The 20,014-nt window shown below is 43.8% G+C and overlaps 1 protein-coding gene across 2 annotated transcripts in view; it reads left to right on the forward strand.

The window, feature by feature from the left end:
* The window catches only part of magi3b (membrane associated guanylate kinase, WW and PDZ domain containing 3b), a 120,289-nt gene extending 101,858 nt beyond the window's left edge, over positions 1-18,431 (forward strand). Inside the window, exons 8-22 of one of the 2 annotated variants that reach the window (XM_076742484.1) lie at positions 1,118-1,224; positions 5,553-5,744; positions 6,487-7,134; positions 9,739-9,770; positions 10,472-10,634; positions 10,755-10,849; positions 11,027-11,234; positions 11,432-11,614; positions 11,895-12,080; positions 12,413-12,509; positions 13,312-13,417; positions 13,621-13,758; positions 15,537-15,675; positions 16,351-16,440; positions 16,612-18,431. In XM_076742484.1, coding sequence (XP_076598599.1) covers positions 1,118-1,224; positions 5,553-5,744; positions 6,487-7,134; positions 9,739-9,770; positions 10,472-10,634; positions 10,755-10,849; positions 11,027-11,234; positions 11,432-11,614; positions 11,895-12,080; positions 12,413-12,509; positions 13,312-13,417; positions 13,621-13,758; positions 15,537-15,675; positions 16,351-16,400 — 2,344 coding nt within the window. In that variant the 3' untranslated portion in view covers positions 16,401-16,440; positions 16,612-18,431. The remainder of the gene's footprint in view (positions 1-1,117; positions 1,225-5,552; positions 5,745-6,486; positions 7,135-9,738; positions 9,771-10,471; positions 10,635-10,754; positions 10,850-11,026; positions 11,235-11,431; positions 11,615-11,894; positions 12,081-12,412; positions 12,510-13,311; positions 13,418-13,620; positions 13,759-15,536; positions 15,676-16,350; positions 16,441-16,611) is intronic. The other variant, XM_076742476.1, reaches the window with a different exon arrangement.
* Positions 18,432-20,014: the final 1,583 nt, after the last annotated feature.

Genomic DNA, 20,014 nt, shown 5'->3' on the forward strand with positions numbered 1-20,014 from the left:
AGATGCGTGTAACACAAGCGCATTTCACCAGAGGGATCAGAGCACAAGTGCATATTACACTGCTTAGTGTACATTAGCAGTGAACCGGCTTAAATCAATACTGTCTAAAAATAAACAAATGGATGTTGTGCACGGCTCATTTTGTTCATCTCGGATGAGAACAGTTGAGGATTCTGATCAGGATTTTCCTATTGTTTATCAGTGGGTGGCAAAATGAAACTCTGCGGGTAGCTTTGCAGTGACCTGTATGTGAACACAACACTGATTGTTCTCTCGCAGTGTTTTCGCAGCATCTGTGTAATAAGCATGTGCATCCAGTAGAATGTGAGTCTGTATATATGTCTCCACGTATTGTTTGTATATTTGTCCGTGCAAAATGTGTTTTTGTGCTCACCACCCCAGCAGGAAATCACTGAAACACGGCCGTCGTAACAGCAGTAGGGAGAAGTGGGGAGATTTTCAGCAAGAATGCATGGAGGGAGGAGAGTGGGGGCTGGAAGGCGAGGTAGCAATCTGTTGTGATGAAAAGAAAATGGGAACGCTGGCGTTGTTTTATTGCTCAGACTGCAGAAGGATCCCTCCTAGGTAGAAGTGACATGAGAGAGAGACTCGTGCTGTTTGGACAAGGAGAGTCAATGGCATATAGATAGGGCTTGTAGCTGCCAGTGTTTTAGCTTGAAATGAGCTCACTATGAAACAATGGCCGTGGTTTTATGCCAGGGGGACAACAGGCTGTTTACCTTGTTGTAGAGGAACAGGATGTTGCTGGCAGTCGGGAGGTTCATTTCCTACAATATTAAATTGCTAAAAGCCGTAGTAGTTTCCCCACATAAGGGGAGGCAAGCCAGCCTTTACTGTACGTATGCATGCTGTGTTTATGAATTTATTTATAATGGCGCCACTATAGCATCCTTCTATTAGAAAATCATGGTTCCTTTATAGGGAAGTGCATACATAATTAATTGCAGAAAAATGGTGCAGTAAGCTCAATAAGTCAGACGTGTGTGTGTGTGTGTGTGTGTGTGTGTGTGTGTGTGTGTGTGTGTGTATGCATGTCTGTATGCTTACATAGAGTCAGAAGTCTCTTCTCTTAAATCCGAGCCTCTTTATGTTCTAGCCACATCAACCAGAAAACCCAGTTTGAGAACCCAGTCCTGGAGGCAAAGAAGAAGCTGAGCCAGGAGACGGCTGCGATCCAGCAAGCCGCCGCGGCACCGTCCCAAGGTAACAACAGCACTGCAGAACCAGAATCCTGTTTGGATCGTTCCAACATGTCACAACTGCAGAGGAGCCGGACACATGTAATTAGGTTTTGCACACATGGAAACTTGCAGCTGCCACATTGCTGCTCTAAAACAGTGACCTTTAAAAACATCATGAGATGTTGCACCTTTTCTCGAGTCTCAGTCGGGTTTCTAAGACATGCTATCACATGTATCGCTATAATTACTTCCACCAGCTTTGTTACTGAACAGTCGCTGTTTGTAAAAACACCACAAGAAATTCCGGTCAGACTGAAGTCATCTAAGACGAAGAATCTCTTTGTGTGCTCGTTCCTTCCTTTTTGTGCTCTCATTAGCTGATCTTGTACTTCTATTATTTATGATATTCAGGAGCAACAAGAGGAGAATTTTGGCTTCATTCACGTTGTGTAAGGTTTTCTCTGAACCCGTTCTATTTCTGCACTCACGGTAAATCACTCTGGACATGAGCATCGACTAATTGTCTAAAATATAATTGTAGTTTAATTACTTTGGCTTATGCTCTGTACAGAGGGCAACCCTTTCCCCTCAGTCACTGTGATGTGATAAATATTGTTTTCAGGGAGTAGAGAGCGGTTGTCGTTTCATGCAAGGTCAGCTGAACGTGTCATCCTTCAAGTAGCCTCAAACAATAATAGATTGTCAAAATTAGGTTTTTTTCCCCCTAGTTTGCTCATATAATACAGGTTTTTGTCAGCGTTGCAGTAATGGTCTGTTCTTTAGGTTGACAAGCCATTTTTCTCCTGCAATAAACATTATGAATAAACAGCATGTTTGCATTACAATGGATGTTTAATATATTGCAGTGCTGCAGCGGTGGAGATAGGCAGGCTCGTAGCGCTTGCAGTGTTTCGGGGAGTGAGAGAGGGAATGCAGGGGAGGAGGCCGGCTTTTAGCGGTGCATATGGCAACAGCTGGTGGAACAGCACGTCAGAGAGGCCAAGCATAATCAGACGTTTCTCTGCTCAGGTGTGTGGGGACACAGGAAACCGCCATCTCGCCCCTGATTACAGATTACACAACCTAGTGAGCTGTCAGACGGTTGCTATGATGAAACCAAAGCATCATCAAACAACGGTTGCACCTCAGGCTAGAATTCAGATTTTTACAGTTTTCCAAGATATGAGATTCCTGGGGAGTTTTATATCACGGAAATGACTACTATTAGAACATAAATACGCCATCTGAATGGGGTGTGTGCAGATACCCGTATACAGGAAATGAACCAATACATGCATGCTGTAAAATAATTCAGTATTTATTAAATCTAACTAATTGTGGCATTTTCCTCATTTGTATTTTCACAGGTTTACTTGACATCATAGTATTTTTATTCCAAAATGCCCATTTTTGTCATTTTTACTTTATGGTGATCTATTGAATATTAGCCATTTAGATGCAAATTATATGACGTGTTGCTGCAGTTAAACCTGCAAAAGAGACAACACTGTGGTTTTTGCAAGTTGGCATACAGCCAACATACCAGCCTTAAATGTGCCAACACGTGTTCAAAGTCTGCTTTGCTCTAATAGGTACATAGAGAACATTGTATGCTTAGGACTTTCCCCTTTTGTCAACACTTGGCTTTGCAATGAGAGATGTTTTTAAATTCTGCTCTTCTTGGAAACAGCAGCTGCATTGATGTAATAAAAAAAGATGTCTTCCCAATTATGTTGTATAGTGTCATTGAGATTTACAGCGCAATTGAGTCACACATGAGAAATCAAGAACCGTGGCTTTCTGATGCGGTGGATCTGACGGATTTGTCTGCCTCTGGCTTTCAAACCCTACCCACAAACATTGGCACAGAGACCTTCCTTGGACTCTCCCACACGAGTACAGTCTCGCACTCATTTTCTTCCTCCGTTTCACTCTCACTCCATTACATCTGTCTGTTTCTTCACACACAAACGTGCAGTGAAATGGTTATTTCAGCACTCAGTCAGTGGAAGAAGGAAAAACATTCCATGTTGAGTTTATCAAGCAATTTGAATGTGATTATGCAAATGAGCTTTGCTTGATCCATGCGACAGTGTGGACATCTGGAGTCCACAGTGACTGTGATAAGTTACACTCACTCACACCCGTTCATGTCTGCGCTGGATGTTTCTGACTGCTGAACCGTTTGATAGTTCGAGAGTGCCTGCATTTAAATTCCTCGCACACAGCTCCCAAAGTTATAGTTTTTAAAACTGAAAGAAATGAGAGGGAAAATGTGCAGTTGTTGCTTCCCGGTCCAACTAGAAAGCTGCTGTTGTGGTTTTGAGGAGTAGATATGGAAATACTGGAAGTCACTGTCCAATCACCGTGTGCATCAGAGAGAGATAAAGAGGTGGATTCCCGCTTTAGATTTGCATACACAGAGCAGTTGTTTTCTGGTGAAGCACACACATACATTGATGCAGTCTTCTAAAATCCAATTTTAGCAGTGAATCTCAAAAGTCTCATAAACGTGGCAAGTGTAAATCTAAGCAAAGGGAGCCGCAACTCTTGCTTTTATTTACCTTAAAGAATAAGGCTGCTGCTTTTCTATAATTTTCCTACTGTCAGCAAAAGCCATTAAGTATTGTTTGTGTAGCCCAAGCCTAATATCACTTATTCCTGTGGGGCATAGGCCTCAGTTGTTGTCCAGAAACTGGAAAACTACTAAACTGGTAAAAACACACGAGTAAGCTGCACTGTTGCACTGAGCGACTTTCCTTCGTTCCCATGCACACAGACACTGTTTTGAGTCAAGCCCACATTCATGTACTGGTGGCATGAACACTCATTAGCGCGACAATTGTGGCTGAAAAGAATCAGTAACAAACACAAATGCTAATTTAATGTTTTGTCAGTGCTGGAAGTGTGCCGGTACTCACCTGCACACAGTACCAGCACTTCCTCATGTTACTATTTGGTGTACCATGACTTTTTCTTGCGCACCAGCACTTCTCACAGGCTGTTGGAACACTTTACTACCTTTTCCATTACAGTTTCTGTGGGAGATTCATAGTGGCTCTAAAAAAACAGCATTACCAGAGCGTGCCACATGACGCTCACCTGTTCGCGTTCTCACCTGCCTGCTTTTCTCTGTCAAGGATATCGAGGAGCTAAGGGCATGGTGGCTTCAGTGCACCACACACTAAAGCTAGTGCACGGAGGCAATTATTTTTCACTCTATTAATTGAAATGTTTGTCCCCTTGATTAATAAATGAATATATGTTGTGAACATCAGCAGTATCTCCTCACATCTTTTATTCTCACAGATATGATAATTAATACTTAGCAGAAGTAGTGAGTAAGGTTGTTTTCTGCTTATTTTCCCTTTGGCTGCAGTTCGTTCACTTTTAAATAAAAAGAAACGGGTAGCTTCTTTAAAATAATGGCAGGCCATTTTCTAAAGGTACGACACTTCTGGCTTCCCAGAGACAGACGGCCACGTCACAGTCTCTCAATATACAGCCCAGGAGCTGGAATGTGCGTCATTTGTCACCAGCTGGCTTCAGTTTTACTGTTTTTGAGCTGAAGCTATAGCGCAGCTCGGGCCAGAGACCATCAGGCAGCAAGGAAAAAATGGTGTGTCCATGATCTAAAGTGCTGATACCACAGTAATGCCAGATAGGCGAGCTGCTCAGTTTAATGCAGTGTGACCCTGACAGTTGGTTATCTAGTGTATTGCGTATGCCACAGCCAAGCTGCAGGTCCATATTGATGTTGCCACTGACCTTAAGTTGTTCCTTACTCAAGTTATAAAAAGTCGACACTGACAAACCCATTTTTTTTCCGAGTCACTGGCTGCAGTATGGAGGGGATAAGAGAGGACATTGTGCTAAATTGGACACTGTCAGAGGTGTTCTATCAGTGTTCTGCTCTATAGTTTTGTAAAAGGAGAAGGCACATTACAGTTAACAAGTGAATTAGCATCCAAAGCTAACATTTTATATCATCCCATCTGTCTGTTTGTGCTCCTTTGTCAGAAGGGTTGCGCAAAAAGGTCTCTGTTGATGGGTTTATCTAGTTTTAGGCATGTACATCATGCCTGTTAATTAGAAATGACTAATTACTATGTTGATCCTCAGCACATAATGCGTATAATTGAGGTTCAATGCAGACATGGATGGATTTTGCTGTCTTTCAAGAGGGATATGAGTTTATTAATCAGCGCTGCTGCGTTTGATGCTGAGCTCTGTTTGGAGATTTGCACTTGTGTTTCATAAAGCTTGTCATTCACTCAAGCTTTCTCCCTACGCTTCGCTCTCCACCAGCTTTTCACACGCATATGCTCACATGCACACTTTCTTTTGCAGGTAAGGGAGCTGCGTCTGGCTTCACTGCAGACCCCAGCCAGCTGAAGGGTGAGATGTACCACACAGCGCTGAAGAAGAGCTCCCAGGGATTCGGATTCACCATCATCGGAGGTGACCGCACGGATGAGTTTCTGCAGGTGAAAAACGTGCTCAGTGACGGCCCCGCCGCCCACGACAACAAGATGGCGTCCGGTGAGCAAAAACCTCTGCAGATGTGCACACACTGTTTCAGGCAGAGAGGTTATTCCTGCTCAGATAAGCACTAAAATCTCCTTCAGCTGGCTGGAAGATGTATGAGTTTATAACCGCTACTTTCTGCAATATTACAGAAAATTATTTTGCAGCCCACTTCTACCAAGTGTGCTACAACAAAGCACCTGGAGGTTTTAATTTTACCTCCGTAGTGTTCACTTAACCTAACACTGTCCCTTGAGTTCAACAAGGCAATAACAACAACTCTAGCTCTGTCAAGGGCATCGTTTTAAAGCAGACGTAGTGGGTGCGAGGCCATTCAGCGTCTTTGTTTTTTACTTTCTGATTGTGCTGTTGCCTTGCGGCTGTCTACATAAACCAACAGCTGTGAGCTCTGTGCGTGTGTGAGTGTGTGATGGGTACAATGTGACAGAAATCTGCACTCGTCTCCCTTCCAAGTAGTTGTATCAGAGAGTGCTGTTCGGGACTGTTCAACAATGGAGCGAGTGAAGGCGGGACAGGGGTAAAGTAAGAATGAATGGTAGACTGAAGATAAAGCAAAAGGAAGATGTGCAGCTGCCAAAATGAAAATGAGAGAGCGGTGAAGAGGAAAGGGACATTTTAGAGGAAAGATCCATTTTTACAAAGGAACAAGTGAGTGCTTTCCAAAGAACGTACAGAAGTGATGTCTAGATTCCAGAAGAGAAACTCCCCGTCACTCTCTTATCTCTCTCTGTTTTAGGTGATGTGATTGTTGAGATCAACGGGATGTCTGTGCTGGGGAAAACCCATCCAGAGGTGGTGCAGATGTTCCAATCCATTCCCATCAACCAGTATGTGGACATGGTCCTCTGCCGTGGCTACCCGCTTCCTCCAGATGTGGATCTAGACAGCGACGACCCTCTTCCACCTCCTCCTCCCCCGCCGGCCACCCAGCCTCAGCAGACCCTGCACGGTGGCGAGGTGGTGACGGCCGTGCCCCTCATCAACGGACAGCCGCTGCTCGTGAAAGGTGACGTCCTCCACGGCTCCTCTCAGGAGCTCCATTATGTCACTACGGACGCCAGCGGTCGGCCCGTTGTGGCGGCCATGCCCAACGGGAGGCAGGGCGAGCGGGGAGAGGTGGCCACCACAATGCTGCAGCCAGAGCTGGTGAGCGTGCCGCTGGTCAAGGGGCCCGGAGGATTCGGGTTTGCCATTGCTGACTGCCCGCTGGGCCAGAAGGTGAAGATGATCCTGGATGCCCAGTGGTGCCGTGGCCTGCAGAAAGGAGATGTCATCAAGGAGATCAACCGGCAAAATGTCCAAACGCTGAGCCACGCCCAAGTGGTGGACATCCTCAAAGACTTACCAGTGGGCAGTGAGGTCAACGTGCTCGTGCTGCGAGGAGGTGAGAGACTGAAAGAACAACTCGTCTCTGTATTTGTCCGGCTGACTTTCTGGCTATCTCACCACCTGTCAGTCTGTCTGTGTATCTATTCATCTGGCTGACTGAATGGCTGTGTGTCCATGTTATTCTATCCTTTATTCTCATGCTTTAATGCCGGCTCCTGTGTGACGTAATTTGCTATTGCTGTCAATACAATTTCAACAGTGCCCATGGGAGGTGAGGTCAGCGTGCTGATACTGACAGGAGGTGAGGTGATGTTGTGGTTGCTTGGGGGCATCAACTGACCACACACTGTTGTTCTGTAGAAGCCTGGGTGATGCCACTGTGTTTGTGGTCTGTATAAGGTCACCACAATAGAGACTGCTGCCTTTTTTAGCTGAATAGATCCACCTGCACCTCAGTAGCTGTTGCATACAGACTCGAGTCGTATTTCTGGGCGTCACATGTTGCTTATTTAGAAACTGTGCATCTCGAGCATTTCTCAAACATTCCTCCTGTGTGTCTCTGCTCAACCCGCCTCTGTTTATGATGACTCCCGTTCAGGCGTAATGCAGTCTGTTACAAGTCTTAGAGCAGGAATTACATAAGTGTGGGGATGTGCTTGATTCCAAGGGAGAGAGAGAGGAGGGTATGCACCCTTCAAATGTCTCCTACATCATCTCCAACCGCCCCAGGGTTTCGCCGCGTAAGTCGATGAACCCCGGATTGGCTTTGATCATCAGCAGGGTGCAGGCGATTTCTGCATGCCTCTACATCCATGGCCCCTTAAAGAGCCTTGGCTAAATGTCTATAGAGGGAAGGTCCCCAGGGGCCTCCTCCCCGTAGCTGCTCCCCAACCCTCCCCTCTTCTCTCCCAAACACCCACATTACTCACCCTTGCTGCTGCACCACCATCACCATGTGCTACTCCACTGATGCACTGCATGACCCCACAGTCCAAGCAGAACTGGGCTCAGCTTCACCCAGACTGCCCAACTGAGGAGCTAATGCCAGCTTTAACCCTCATTAGACAATGGCCTATGGCTTGGAAGAGGATCCTTCTGTGTGTGTGTGTGTGTGTGTGTGTGTGTGTGTGTGTGTGTGTGTGTGTGTGTGTGTGTGTGTGTGTGTGTGTTGGGGTGACATAAATTAGTTTACACAGCCACATTGTGGGGACTCTGTCCTTGTGGGGACAAAATGCAAGTCCCCATAATGTAAATCATTCAATTTAGGGTAAAGACTTGGGTTAAGGTTAGCATAAGGGTTAGGATTAAGGAAATAGTGGTTATTGGTGCAGTAAGTCTCCAAGAAATTAGTGTAAGTCTATGTATTCTTTATGTCTATGTACTGTCCCCATTGTCCCCAAAAGTGATGGAAATGCATGTTTGTCTATGTGCAGACATGTATTGCTTACGTTTGCACCAAACTCGCCTTTCTTACGGGGACAAAAAGTCGGTCCCCATAATGTAAATCATCACATTTTATGGTGAAGACTTTGGTTAATGTTAGGGTAAGGTTGCAATGAGGTTAAGGTTAGTTATGGCAAGTTTCCAGGGAATGAATGTAAGTCTACCCATTGTCCTCAAAAATGATGGAAACACATGTATGTGCATGTGTGTCTTTTACTCGCATTTTGGGGACACGGATCTGTTTATACGGTCACATAATGGGGACTCTTCTTCCTTATAGGTACAAAATACCAGTCCCCATGACGTAAATCATTACGTGTGTGTGTGTGTGTGTGTGTGTGTGTGTGTGTGTGTGTGTGTGCATGCGTGCGAGCATGTATTGCTTACATTGTGGGGACTCACGTACCTTATGGGGACAAAGTCCCCACAATGTAAAAAAATAATCATTCAATTTTAGGCTGAAGGCTGGGGTTAAGGTTAGGTTAAGGGTTAGTGTTGGGCAAGTAGTGGTTATGCTTATGGAGAAAGGATGGAGGGAAAACAGTGCTGTGTTTCAGGTGTGTGCATGGCACACTTCTTTCATGCCTTTGATGCCTCCAATGTCGGATTGGGAATTCGGCAGTGAAGCGGAAAAATGCCGCTGTGTCTCCCCTTTTACATCAGGCTCCATTAACCCCTCATCAAGCCAAGTGTTAGTCCGGCCCCACATGGCTGCAGGCTCCAGAGGAGTGTTTGTTAATCCAGTTTATGCAGGGAGTTCAGAGGAGGGGAGGAGGGGGCTGTAAGAGATGATCTGTAGGGAACAATCTGAGCACTTGAGATGGAACGTGTGGGTGTGCTGTAAAGCGAACAGAGAGAGGGAAGAGAATTATCGGTCATTGAATTATATGCATGAATCTCTAATGCCCTCATCCGCTTCCTCAGCCCCTGCAGTCGGCTTCCATGTAGTCAGCACTCCAGCACATGTACTACCTTTATATTCCCTATGTATCTTTAATCGCACATGGATGTATATTCCCTAATGGAGCATTCTTTAGTGAGTACACCTCTTGAGTTTAGAGCAGCTCACTGGTTTATTTTTATGCTCGCTGCTGCTGTTCCACAGTCAGAGAGGCAGTGCCACCTGGTGGACGCTGGTTCAGTGATCATTGTTGTTCCAGTTCATATCATAGCATTTCTTATCACATTCCTGTTGTCTTTCTATGTCTCTCCATAGGTCAAACATCCCCTGTGAAGAGTCTAAAGCCTGTGAGTAAAAACATATCTTTTCCTCTTCCCTCACTATTGTTTCCCCATGGGAACTTATCCCGCAATTTAATTTCAAAGCTTTTTGTCCTTCAGCTTAACCAGTAAGCCTCTGTTGCATCGAATTAAATGATAGCAATAAATTTGAATATTGATTATGTTTCTGGGCGCCTCCTTTTGTTTGCTCTGAAAAATGGTCTTAATTACTTCCTTTCAGTGTTCGTATTCTTAGGGCTGTTGTCAGGGGATTGCAACAGTAATGAAGCATGGATGAGCCTCTTCAGATACGCTGGTATTATTAATACAACAGTTTTAGATAAGGAAGTTGCCCTTTCTGCCTGAATAGGTCTGTCACAACCAGGGGTAAATCTTTGGTTTGTCCCTTGGACGTTATATTACGTTCAAATCCCACTGCTTAGCCTTCAAAGTAATCGGAGGAATGTAAAGTAAAAACAGCAAAAAAAAAAAAGAAAAAAGAGAGAGCCAGTGAAGTGACCTTTATTGCTTTAGGTAATCTATCACCATTAGCTGCTCAGCTGCTTGTCTGGGATAATGAGTTGTTCAGACTATCAATAAAATATGTCCTTCTTAGCTGAATACCGAAGCATATGTGATCTAATGAAAATCTAAGATTGAGATTGTAGCTGCAAATAACAACACTCAAAGCAGTAGGTGGTGTTGATGGTACATGTATTTCTTCTCAGAGACTGGAAATGACGGCCAGTACAGAGACTTTGGACGGTACAGACTCAGCCCCCCAGGCCCTGCCCTACCACTCCAACACGAGCACCCTGCGCTCCGGCGACTCCCCCAAACGAGACGCCGCCGAGATGTACCTGAAGTCCAAAGCCCTGCTGGAGAGCAGACGTAAGTCTACGCCCACACACCATCGCTTCCTCTCAAAAGTTTGCTTCTTAACCTTATGTCCTTCTCAACTTGAAACCATGACCTCCCGTTCAATACTGATAGAATATTACTCATCCGCAGAGCCTCACACCAAAGACATTGATGTTTTTCTAAAGAGAGACATTGAAACAGGCTTTGGCTTCCGCGTCCTGGGAGGAGAAGGTCCTCAGCAGCCAGTAAGTATATATAACAAGCATAGTTTAAGTATTTTAATCTCTATTATGTAAAGATTGTTCTATAAAGAAGGCGGTTGATGTGGAACTCCAAAATAATGAAGTTTTATAAGCCTTGATTTTTATTACACTTTCTATTTCTTTAAAGGCCTCTTCTCCATTATACTAACCCTCTCTCAGAACGTCTTTCCCCAGGTGTACATTGGCGCCATCGTGCCCAACGGAGCTGCAGAGAAGGATGGTCGTCTGAGAGCGGGAGATGAGCTGATCGGCATTGATGGTGTGATGGTGAAAGGTCGTTCACACAAGCAGGTGCTGGATCTGATGACCAACGCCGCCCGTAACGGTCAAGTTATGTTGACCGTACGCAGGAAGGTCATCTACAGGGGTGAGTAATAATCAGAACAGCGCCTGACACAATTTCGATGTTTGTGAGACTGTTGTATTGATAAACATGTTCGGCACTCTCTTGATATAATGACGGTGAGTGTCTAGATCATGAAAGCTTGTTCTAAACACCCAGTGTCTCCTTGGGCTCTCCTGAGAAAAATCCTCTTTCACAGCATCTTTGTCCTTTGATTTCAGAAGCGACAGAGGAAGAGGCTCAGGAAATGGCCCCAGTGCTGGTGAACGGTTCTCCCAAGCTACCTCGCCTCCCGATGCCCAGCGCCCTGGACCACGAGTCTTTTGACATCACACTCCACCGTAAAGACACTGAAGGCTTCGGCTTTGTCATCCTCACCTCCAAGAGTAAACCACCGTATGGAGGTTGGAGTTTTGTCAAAGTTTTTAGCTTAGCATTTAATTTACACAAATCTTTTTTTTTTTTTTGGTATTTTTTCTCCAGTCCATATTGGAATGCATGTTTGGTACAAAACAGATGAGTCCAGATTCATGAAATCGTTAAGAAAATGCGGCAGGGTATGCACATCAAAAACAATAAGAGAAAGACCATTATGCTGGCTTTCTGGATATATTTCAAGGTTTTCATAGTCGTCTGTCCATCTGGGTCTCAATGTCTCATTCCTCTTCACATCTGTCGTTTCAGTTATTCCACACAAAATTGGCCGAATCATCGAAGGCAGTCCCACCGACCGCTGCGGCCTCCTGCACGTCGGAGATCGTATCTCAGCGGTCAATGGGCGCTCTATCATCGAGCTCTCTCACAATGACATTGTTCAGCTTATCAAGGATGCCGGCAGTGTTGTCACACTGACTGTGGTTCCTGAGGACGGTGAGTGTCTCTGTGTGCCCACGTCTGCCTTTATTATAGTAGTATGTTGGCCTTGTGATGAATTTGGTTCAGTATGATTTTTGAACTTGCTTTATTCTGCCAAGTAATCAAAGCAATCAACCATGGATTCAATAAGAAGATATAAATATTTAGTTCTAAATTGAAAGTAAATGAAATGACATCTTCATATCACTGTAAAGCTCACTCATTTAGTAAGAGTCAGATTACAATGCTTAGAATTATTAAGTGTGTATGAAGCACGTTGTAGAAGGATTCTGTACACTGTGCGGGCATTTTAACAGTCATGGCTGTAATGACTGAATGTATTTTAGAATACAAGGGCCCTCCATCTGGAGCCAGTTCAGCTAAACAGAGTCCAGCTCTGCAGCACAGAGCCGTGGGCCAAAGGTCAGCGCTGCAGGATGAACGGTAAGGATCTGCTCTCACACAAAAGAAAAGCATGAAAGCAAAATCAAAGCTTTTGGCCACCAGGGGAAAAGGGCCTTTGAAACTGTTGAAACATCTTGTGCATACTGGGACATTGTAGCTCCAACTATACTCTGACTGCACCAACACAGTGCATAGCTGTCCCAGGATCAGTACCCTATAGAAGTAAATTAAGGTTTCAGAACAAAACCATCATCACAAATACCTTAAAAGTACAAGTCACCAAAATATACATATAAAACTTGGTACATATGGCAATACTGGGAAAATTACTGTGCTGCCTTTTTTACGCTTTTTTCTCCAAATTGTAATGGCCAACTCCTCCTTCACTGTTGGCGCTCTGACTTACTGCTGCCACCCCCACTTCTGGCCTGAGGAAAGCGCACACTGAAGCAGATCGGAAATGCAACAAGAAACTCCTCTAAAATTGAAAATTAAATCACATTATAGCACGGTTATGGTGCTATTAATACAATGATGTTGCTACCTGCCCTGACAAATTCTCCTGAAACAAAAAACTAATAGAAATATGATATAAAGTGTGTGTGTGCAAGTGTGTGTGTGTGTGTGTGTGTGTGTGTGTCAGACATAAAAGTGTAGAGTGTGTAGAGCATATGCAATACAGTGCAGCGTTCAAATTAAAATATCCAAGTGTGAAAAAGCATCTCTTTCTCATTTAATATCCAGCATTACATTTTTCCATAATGGCTTTTTGGGTTTATGGCCTGCAGCCTGCTGTTTAGAGCATGTATTACTGAAGGAATACATCTGTTGTTTGTTTTAGTTATAACCTGGATGTGGAGGAGAAGAGGGAGGGAGTCAACTGGTCCGACCACAAAACTCTTCCACTTAGCGAGCAGGGAACGCTGTGTGTGACAGGACCCAACCAGGTCAGAGGAATCCTCTTATTCCTTCCATTATATGTTAGCAACTATCTCAAACTGCTCAAGGCTCAAGTTTTTACATAATGCACATATAAACTCCAGTTTTTATTCAAATATTATGTTTGAGTACATATACTGCACATGTATTGTCTTTGTGTGTCTCTATATGAGTTTATTCCTGACTGAGTGTTATGTTATGCGCTGTGTAGGGGTGTCTCACAGTGGAGTTAGAGAGGGGTCCCAGAGGCTTTGGCTTCAGTCTGCGAGGGGGAACAGAGTACAACATGGGCCTGTACATCCTGAGACTGGCTGAGGATGGACCTGCTCAGCTGGACGGAAGAATCCATGTGAGAGCTCCTTCTATCTGTTCCACCCCTAAATACTCAGGGTTGGATGGAGAGAATGACGTAATGCTAATTTTGCCATTCTTAGAATAAGTTTGCCTTCAGGGGGGTGTTAAAAGAAAGGTTACGGGGTCATTAAAATCTAAGGTCATTATCCCAAAGGGTTAATGAATGTGCTCAGAGTCACTGAAATTAGTGTATCAGATTGTGACAGATCTTGTGTGCTCAGTTGAGCGAAGGGAAAGCCAGTGGAATTTCTAAAAACTGAAATTGTGGTGGAACTGCAAGAAAGGTCAGAGGTCACCGGAACCATTAAGATTCATTCTGTCTGGATAATATCCACATCAAATTGCATGAGAATCAGCCAGTAATGTTGAGTCTGTGAAGATTCTCACTCATTCAGGTCATGGTACGTCTGAGTGCCTTAGAAGGCAACTGGAATTGCTCGAGTTCTAGAAGACATTTCACCTTTTATTCAAGAGGATTCTCCAGTTCTAACTGACCGGTGGGGGGGGTCCCAGGTATTTATCCTCTTGAAGGATCCTTCACACCTTGTGAGTCGCAGGTCACAGGTCGGTCACAGGAATGATTCACATGTTGGCCGGCTGGGTCAATAACTCACATAACACCCATCCACACCATGACTCATGTGACCCATATGACTCACATGATGGTGGGTGGGTCAACAACTCACACGAATGCAGACGTCGCCATCCACAGGGCCTCCAGTTAACAAGAAATATCTGATGCTTGATTAAATAAAAGTCAACGCAGTCCTGGGAAGCTCATTTAGCTGCGCTCAATATTGTTAGATACAGTTTGGTGTGCCATTATAGACCATTACGCTGCTAAAATCTGATACTGAACATTTACTAGTTTATGAAGGGGAGAGGTAAATCAGAAAAAATACAATTTCTGTTGCCACATGCTGAATGCACCAGAGATTAAACTAATGAATTGTATTTCAATAACTGCCAGTTACACTGTTGCCCTGCAGATGCTTTCAGCTATGATGTGTTTGCAGTTTTTTTGTTTTCATTTACCAAAGTAATCGAACTCAGTCTCCACACAGCAAAACACAAGGAGTTTGAAGATGGTCTTTAAGTCTCTCTCTGCCTCAGATTTGATTAGATTTTATTCTTGTTTACTATTTATTGATTTTTATCAGATTTGTTTCTCGCCTACTGTACACCCTCGAGTGTCTATCCACCCATGCATGTCAACAAGCATCAATCTGTCTTTAGTGTCCTTAATTATGACACTGACCATTTCCAGGAAGGTCACACTGTAACTGACCCTGTGCTTTTTCTGTCCACGGAAGAGGCTCAGCAAAATTAGGCTTTCCCCATGGGGATTAAATTATCACATTATTATTATTATGATCAGGATGAGAGGGAAGGTGGTGCAGGGAGGGAACAGAATTGAAGCTCCCAGCAGAAATCAGTCTTCGGCTTGCCAGATTGTGGTCTCTGGGCATGACTTTGCCTATCCAAGGGTGGAGAGGAATGTCAACACTGATTAGATCCCAACAAACTGACATGTTTACATGCTTTATCCTGAGTTATTTTGTCATCTCCAATAATAGATGGTACCTCCAGGGTATTACAAGGCGCCCGCGTGTGTGTGGTATGAAATTCAGATTCTTCAATTATGCGTGTTCGTGTGTAAACATACCACTTCTGTATGTTTGAGTGAAAGTGTGTATGCATGCACAGCGGCGTGTGCTAAGCTTTGAAAGGTGTGTTTCTGTTCAATAATTGCATTTTCTGTATTGCTGACAGGTAGGAGATGAGATAGTGGAGATTAACGGGGAGGCAGCACGCGGCATTTCCCACACACGGGCTATTGAACTGATCCAGGCTGGAGGAAACAAAGTGGTGCTGCTGCTGAGACCTGGGGCAGGCCTGGCTCAAGATGGCAGTAAGTACTGAATACACACAATTCATTCAATTTTGGTACAAGGTGAAGGATTGTATTAGTAGGCAACTTACTTACTTAGCCAAATGACATTTACTAATTTGCTCCAAAAATACCTGTTTGGAACGCTCCACAGGTACGTTAGTAACAGGTGATAGTATCATGATTGGAATATGAAGTGTGAAAGGGGCATCCTGGAAAGGCTCAGTCATTCACAAGCAAGGATGGAGCGAGCCTGTATTAATGATAAGATAAGCTATGCTGTTGCTGCGTATTCAGAGCAGAAATATGAGAGAGGCGTCAATCTCTTCATCTAACTCTAAGCGTCCAAAGCATTTTTCACAAAATGTAAATTGTACAGCATGTCACGTATTATCGAGTTGTAATTGTCATCTTTGATAAATGTTTCAGTAAAACTTGGCAACAAGATTTGCTTTATTTCCTAAATATGTTTACTGGTTAACAAGGCCGAGACACTGGGTCGTTAAATACATGCTGAATCCATAGATCCACCTGATGTCGAGCTAATGATAATAATCCTCTTGTTAATTGATGGAGACTATTTTGGAATTGTGACACGCATAGATTTGAATTTTCCTTTATTGAACTTTTTATTTATTCGTTTAATCTCTAACCATCTTCTTCCTTTTGGCTCTTCTTCTCTTGCCCCTGATGCAGGTAGTACAGCTTCTTCTACTGTGTGCTACTACACTGAGCACCAACACTAACATCTTCACTGCTTTTAGTGGCCTCTTCTCTTTTACCTTGGTAATTCTGCCCTTTCTCACATATCTTCCCTCTGCTAATCTCTCAGTACAATTGACTTTTACTTTCTTCTTAGTCTAAATTTCGTTTTTTTGCATGAACATCTAATATCCGTGTGTCGATGTTGACCAACCAACATATGGCGTCTCTGTAAAATATGTGCTTTTCTTACAGGTCAACATGATCAGAAACGCATTTCACCCACAAGCTATTCCAGAGAGGTGTTTTTCTCTGACACATCACCCCTGTCCTCTCCATATCCCACTGGGGCTTCCATCTTCGTTTCCCCTCCCTTCTCCAGCAAACTGAAACACTCCCACAGCTGGAGTGCCATATCCCCACAAGGCCTCAAGCCCCGCAGCAGGGGTTTAAGCTCAGTGGAGGAGAGTGGTGAGTGGGCAGACAAGGAGGTACAACGGCTCTCTCCCGCCTCCCCTGAGCATATGAACTTCTACAAAAGGACCAGGCCCACAAAGGACTCCAGAGAGCTAAGCAGCCCAAAGAAAACAGGGGAGACATTTCCTAAAGCCAAAGAGCAACATAACACTCCCAAAAAGACTGCGAGTCAGGCACAGGAAGAAACACTGAGCAAGAGCAGGACATCTCAAACACAGACAACAACACGATCCACAAACCCTAGGAAGTCTCCTCAAGCTGGACAGCAGGTGGCTTTGACCCTGCAGCGTGCAGAGCATCAGCAGGGCCCTCAGAGGAGATTAAAAGACTCTTCCGGCAGAGAAAGCTTGGATCTCGAAAAGAAAAACGGCAAAGCGGGCAATCTTGAAATCAGGCGATACACACAAGGAAGGGAGATGGAAGGGAGAGGAGAAAGGCCTGACCGTGAGCAAGAAAGCTTTAAAAGAAGGGTGGCGGCAGATTCTCACCACCACAGGACAACTCCAGTCAGAGAGAGCGAGAAAGGAAAAGACTCGAGGCAGAGAGATGCTAACGGGAAATCTGCAGACGACATGAATACAAGTAACAAGGCTATCAACAGAAGAGAGTCGCTGCTGGCTTTTAAAGATAAATTGAGTAGAAAAAGTTCTGTGGTTTCGCCAAAAGAGGCAAAAGGAAGGGAAGACACGTTTTCCTACTCCTGCAAAGATGGCAGTAGTAAGGAGGGCAGTGTGGCCTCTCTCAACAGTATTCCAGGGACCCCGCAGAGCCCAAAAGGACCTCTTAGCCCCGGCCCTTGGAAAGTGCCCAGCTCAGCCAGAATCCTCTCCCAGGCAGAGGTCCTCCGCGACCCTTTGTGATAGAATACTGAATCGCCCAGACTTGAGCTGTGCCATGGAATATTTAACAGTGCCCTCAGTGGACAGTTTTTTCTGAGTTCTTCCATAAAACAGAGACGTGCAACATGGTGCCACTTTTATTACCTTTGGACCATGTCCAGATTTGTCTTTTGACAAGGTCTTTTTTGGGAGTCCTGTGACATCGGACGTGGCATGTAGCAACTCCCCTCCGCCTTGTCCGCTGCTTCGGCATCTTTGATGTGAGACGTCAGCATGTGCGGCATGCTCGGGGCCTTGCTAGACAAGACATTCTGAAATGTGAATATGTGCCAATCCTGGGAGCCTCCTGTGGAACATCGACTACCAACAGCGCTTCACCCATTACAATGCAATGACCCATATGCAAAGAAAAGGAGAAAGGCTCTCGCCTGTAGTATACACCACATGTGACTGTCATCTAGGGTTTGATTTTGCTCTCGGTCTCATTGTGGGATATTTTGACTTGTCTTTTTCTTCAAAGTTTGCTCAACTGCATGCAGTCGGTCCTTCTGTTTGTTTTACTGCACGTGTTCTGCACATCACTGAGGATGATCCTGTTTCTTGTTTATGATTCTCATTCTAAGCACCAGGCCGATTTCTAATACAATCCAGCAAGCATTCACTTTACCGGGGACTCTAGACTGTTCTTATGGTTATAGACATGGCTCTCCTTCATACAGACAGCATCATTAAAAAGACCAGAAACTTGTGGTTTGAGAACTTGTTTACCATGTGTATGATAACCAAGCTGTGTGTAATTTATTGAGATAATAGATTAATATGTGTATATGTAGCTGTACCAAGCCATTCCACATTTTGATATAGACTTCAAAGATTTGTCCCATGTTATTTGAGCTTTCACCATCCTTCCGATGTACTTCAGTGGTAGGGATTACCATGGATCTTGTAGTTCATGAAATGTATAGGTAGCGTGCAAACGGCTGTACCAAATGTTTGCAGTCGCTCAAAACGTGTCTCATTGTGAAATATAATATATATATATTTGAATGTGTCATGTTTTGCAGATTCTAACTTTCAAATATCTATTGAATTCCATTGCACTGCATCTGCCCTTGTAGCATAACAGAATGACCATGAGTTGTATTTAATTCGTGATGTTGACTTGCTACTAATGCATTAACATTTTATTATTGTTATTATTATTTTATAAAGCTGTTTCATTTTTTCTAAAGGATTCTCCGTTTAAGGCCAAAATGGCAATTTATATAATACTGTGCAAGGTCTGAGTCATGCCCCTGATGGTTTTACCTTTGCCTATTGAAAAAAGAAAAATGAGGGTTTTAAATGTATTTTGTCAATCCTGCTGTGTGATTATGTGCCAGGGTAGCTTGAAGGATAATGGAGCTTAGGGAGCGATGTGGTGGTTTAGGGACATATTGAGCATGCTGCTGATCCAAGACAGGTATACAGAGACCCCCACCTTTTTACATATTTTAAGGGAAGCTGAGCTGATGGATATCAGATAAACAATTGGATGTGGGAGTCAGTGAAAATGAGAAAAAGTCTAATTTCACTGTTGCTTTACTACATTTTTTAAGCTTCTGCTGTAAAATCAGAGAAAGGAAATAGACTCAAGGTACCCAGCTATAGCTAATGAGATTAAGACATATTCAGATGAGCTCAGGGAACGCAGTATAGTAGCAAACGTGTGATAAAGTCAATATCAGGGACAGTGAAATGGTGGTTAAGGTCTGTGAATGACTGTGATAAGAGCTTGTGATTGTATAAAGGAGTTTTCAGGTTAAAGATAATGAGATCGTGCGCTTTTGAGCCAAACAGTGGTAGGTTTTTGTGCAATAGTTTGGTTGGTCGAATGAATCAATCCAGCCCCGAGTGTCAGGTACAGGCAGTTCAGTCTGGTGAATCAGATAATGCCCTTTTTATTGTATGTCCCCTGCACTGTTGTACTCCTTTACACTTTCATTTTGACCATTTTCTGTCTCATCTCTGTATCATACTGTGGCCTTGCATCGCTTCATTAGAAAAACAATCCTCGTGGTATCTTCTACATTCTGTAGGAACAGTAGATGTAAATGTTTGTACATTGTACAGCACCTTTATAAATACTTGCTGAGTGCTCTTTCTGGGGGAAAAAATAGAGGTATATTAAATCGCTCCATTATTTTTTTATGTAAAAAAAAAAAGAAAATATTTAAAAATGGATTGAAAAGGATAGACTATGACCTCGACATGGTGTTCCGTTCATGCACTGAAAAATAAAGTTTTACTGAAAACACCCTCTGGGCCTCTTGTACTGGAAGTAAAACGCACATTAATTACAA

The sequence above is a fragment of the Chaetodon auriga genome, chromosome 2, assembly GCF_051107435.1.
Source record: "Chaetodon auriga isolate fChaAug3 chromosome 2, fChaAug3.hap1, whole genome shotgun sequence".
Lineage (NCBI taxonomy): Eukaryota > Metazoa > Chordata > Actinopteri > Chaetodontiformes > Chaetodontidae > Chaetodon > Chaetodon auriga.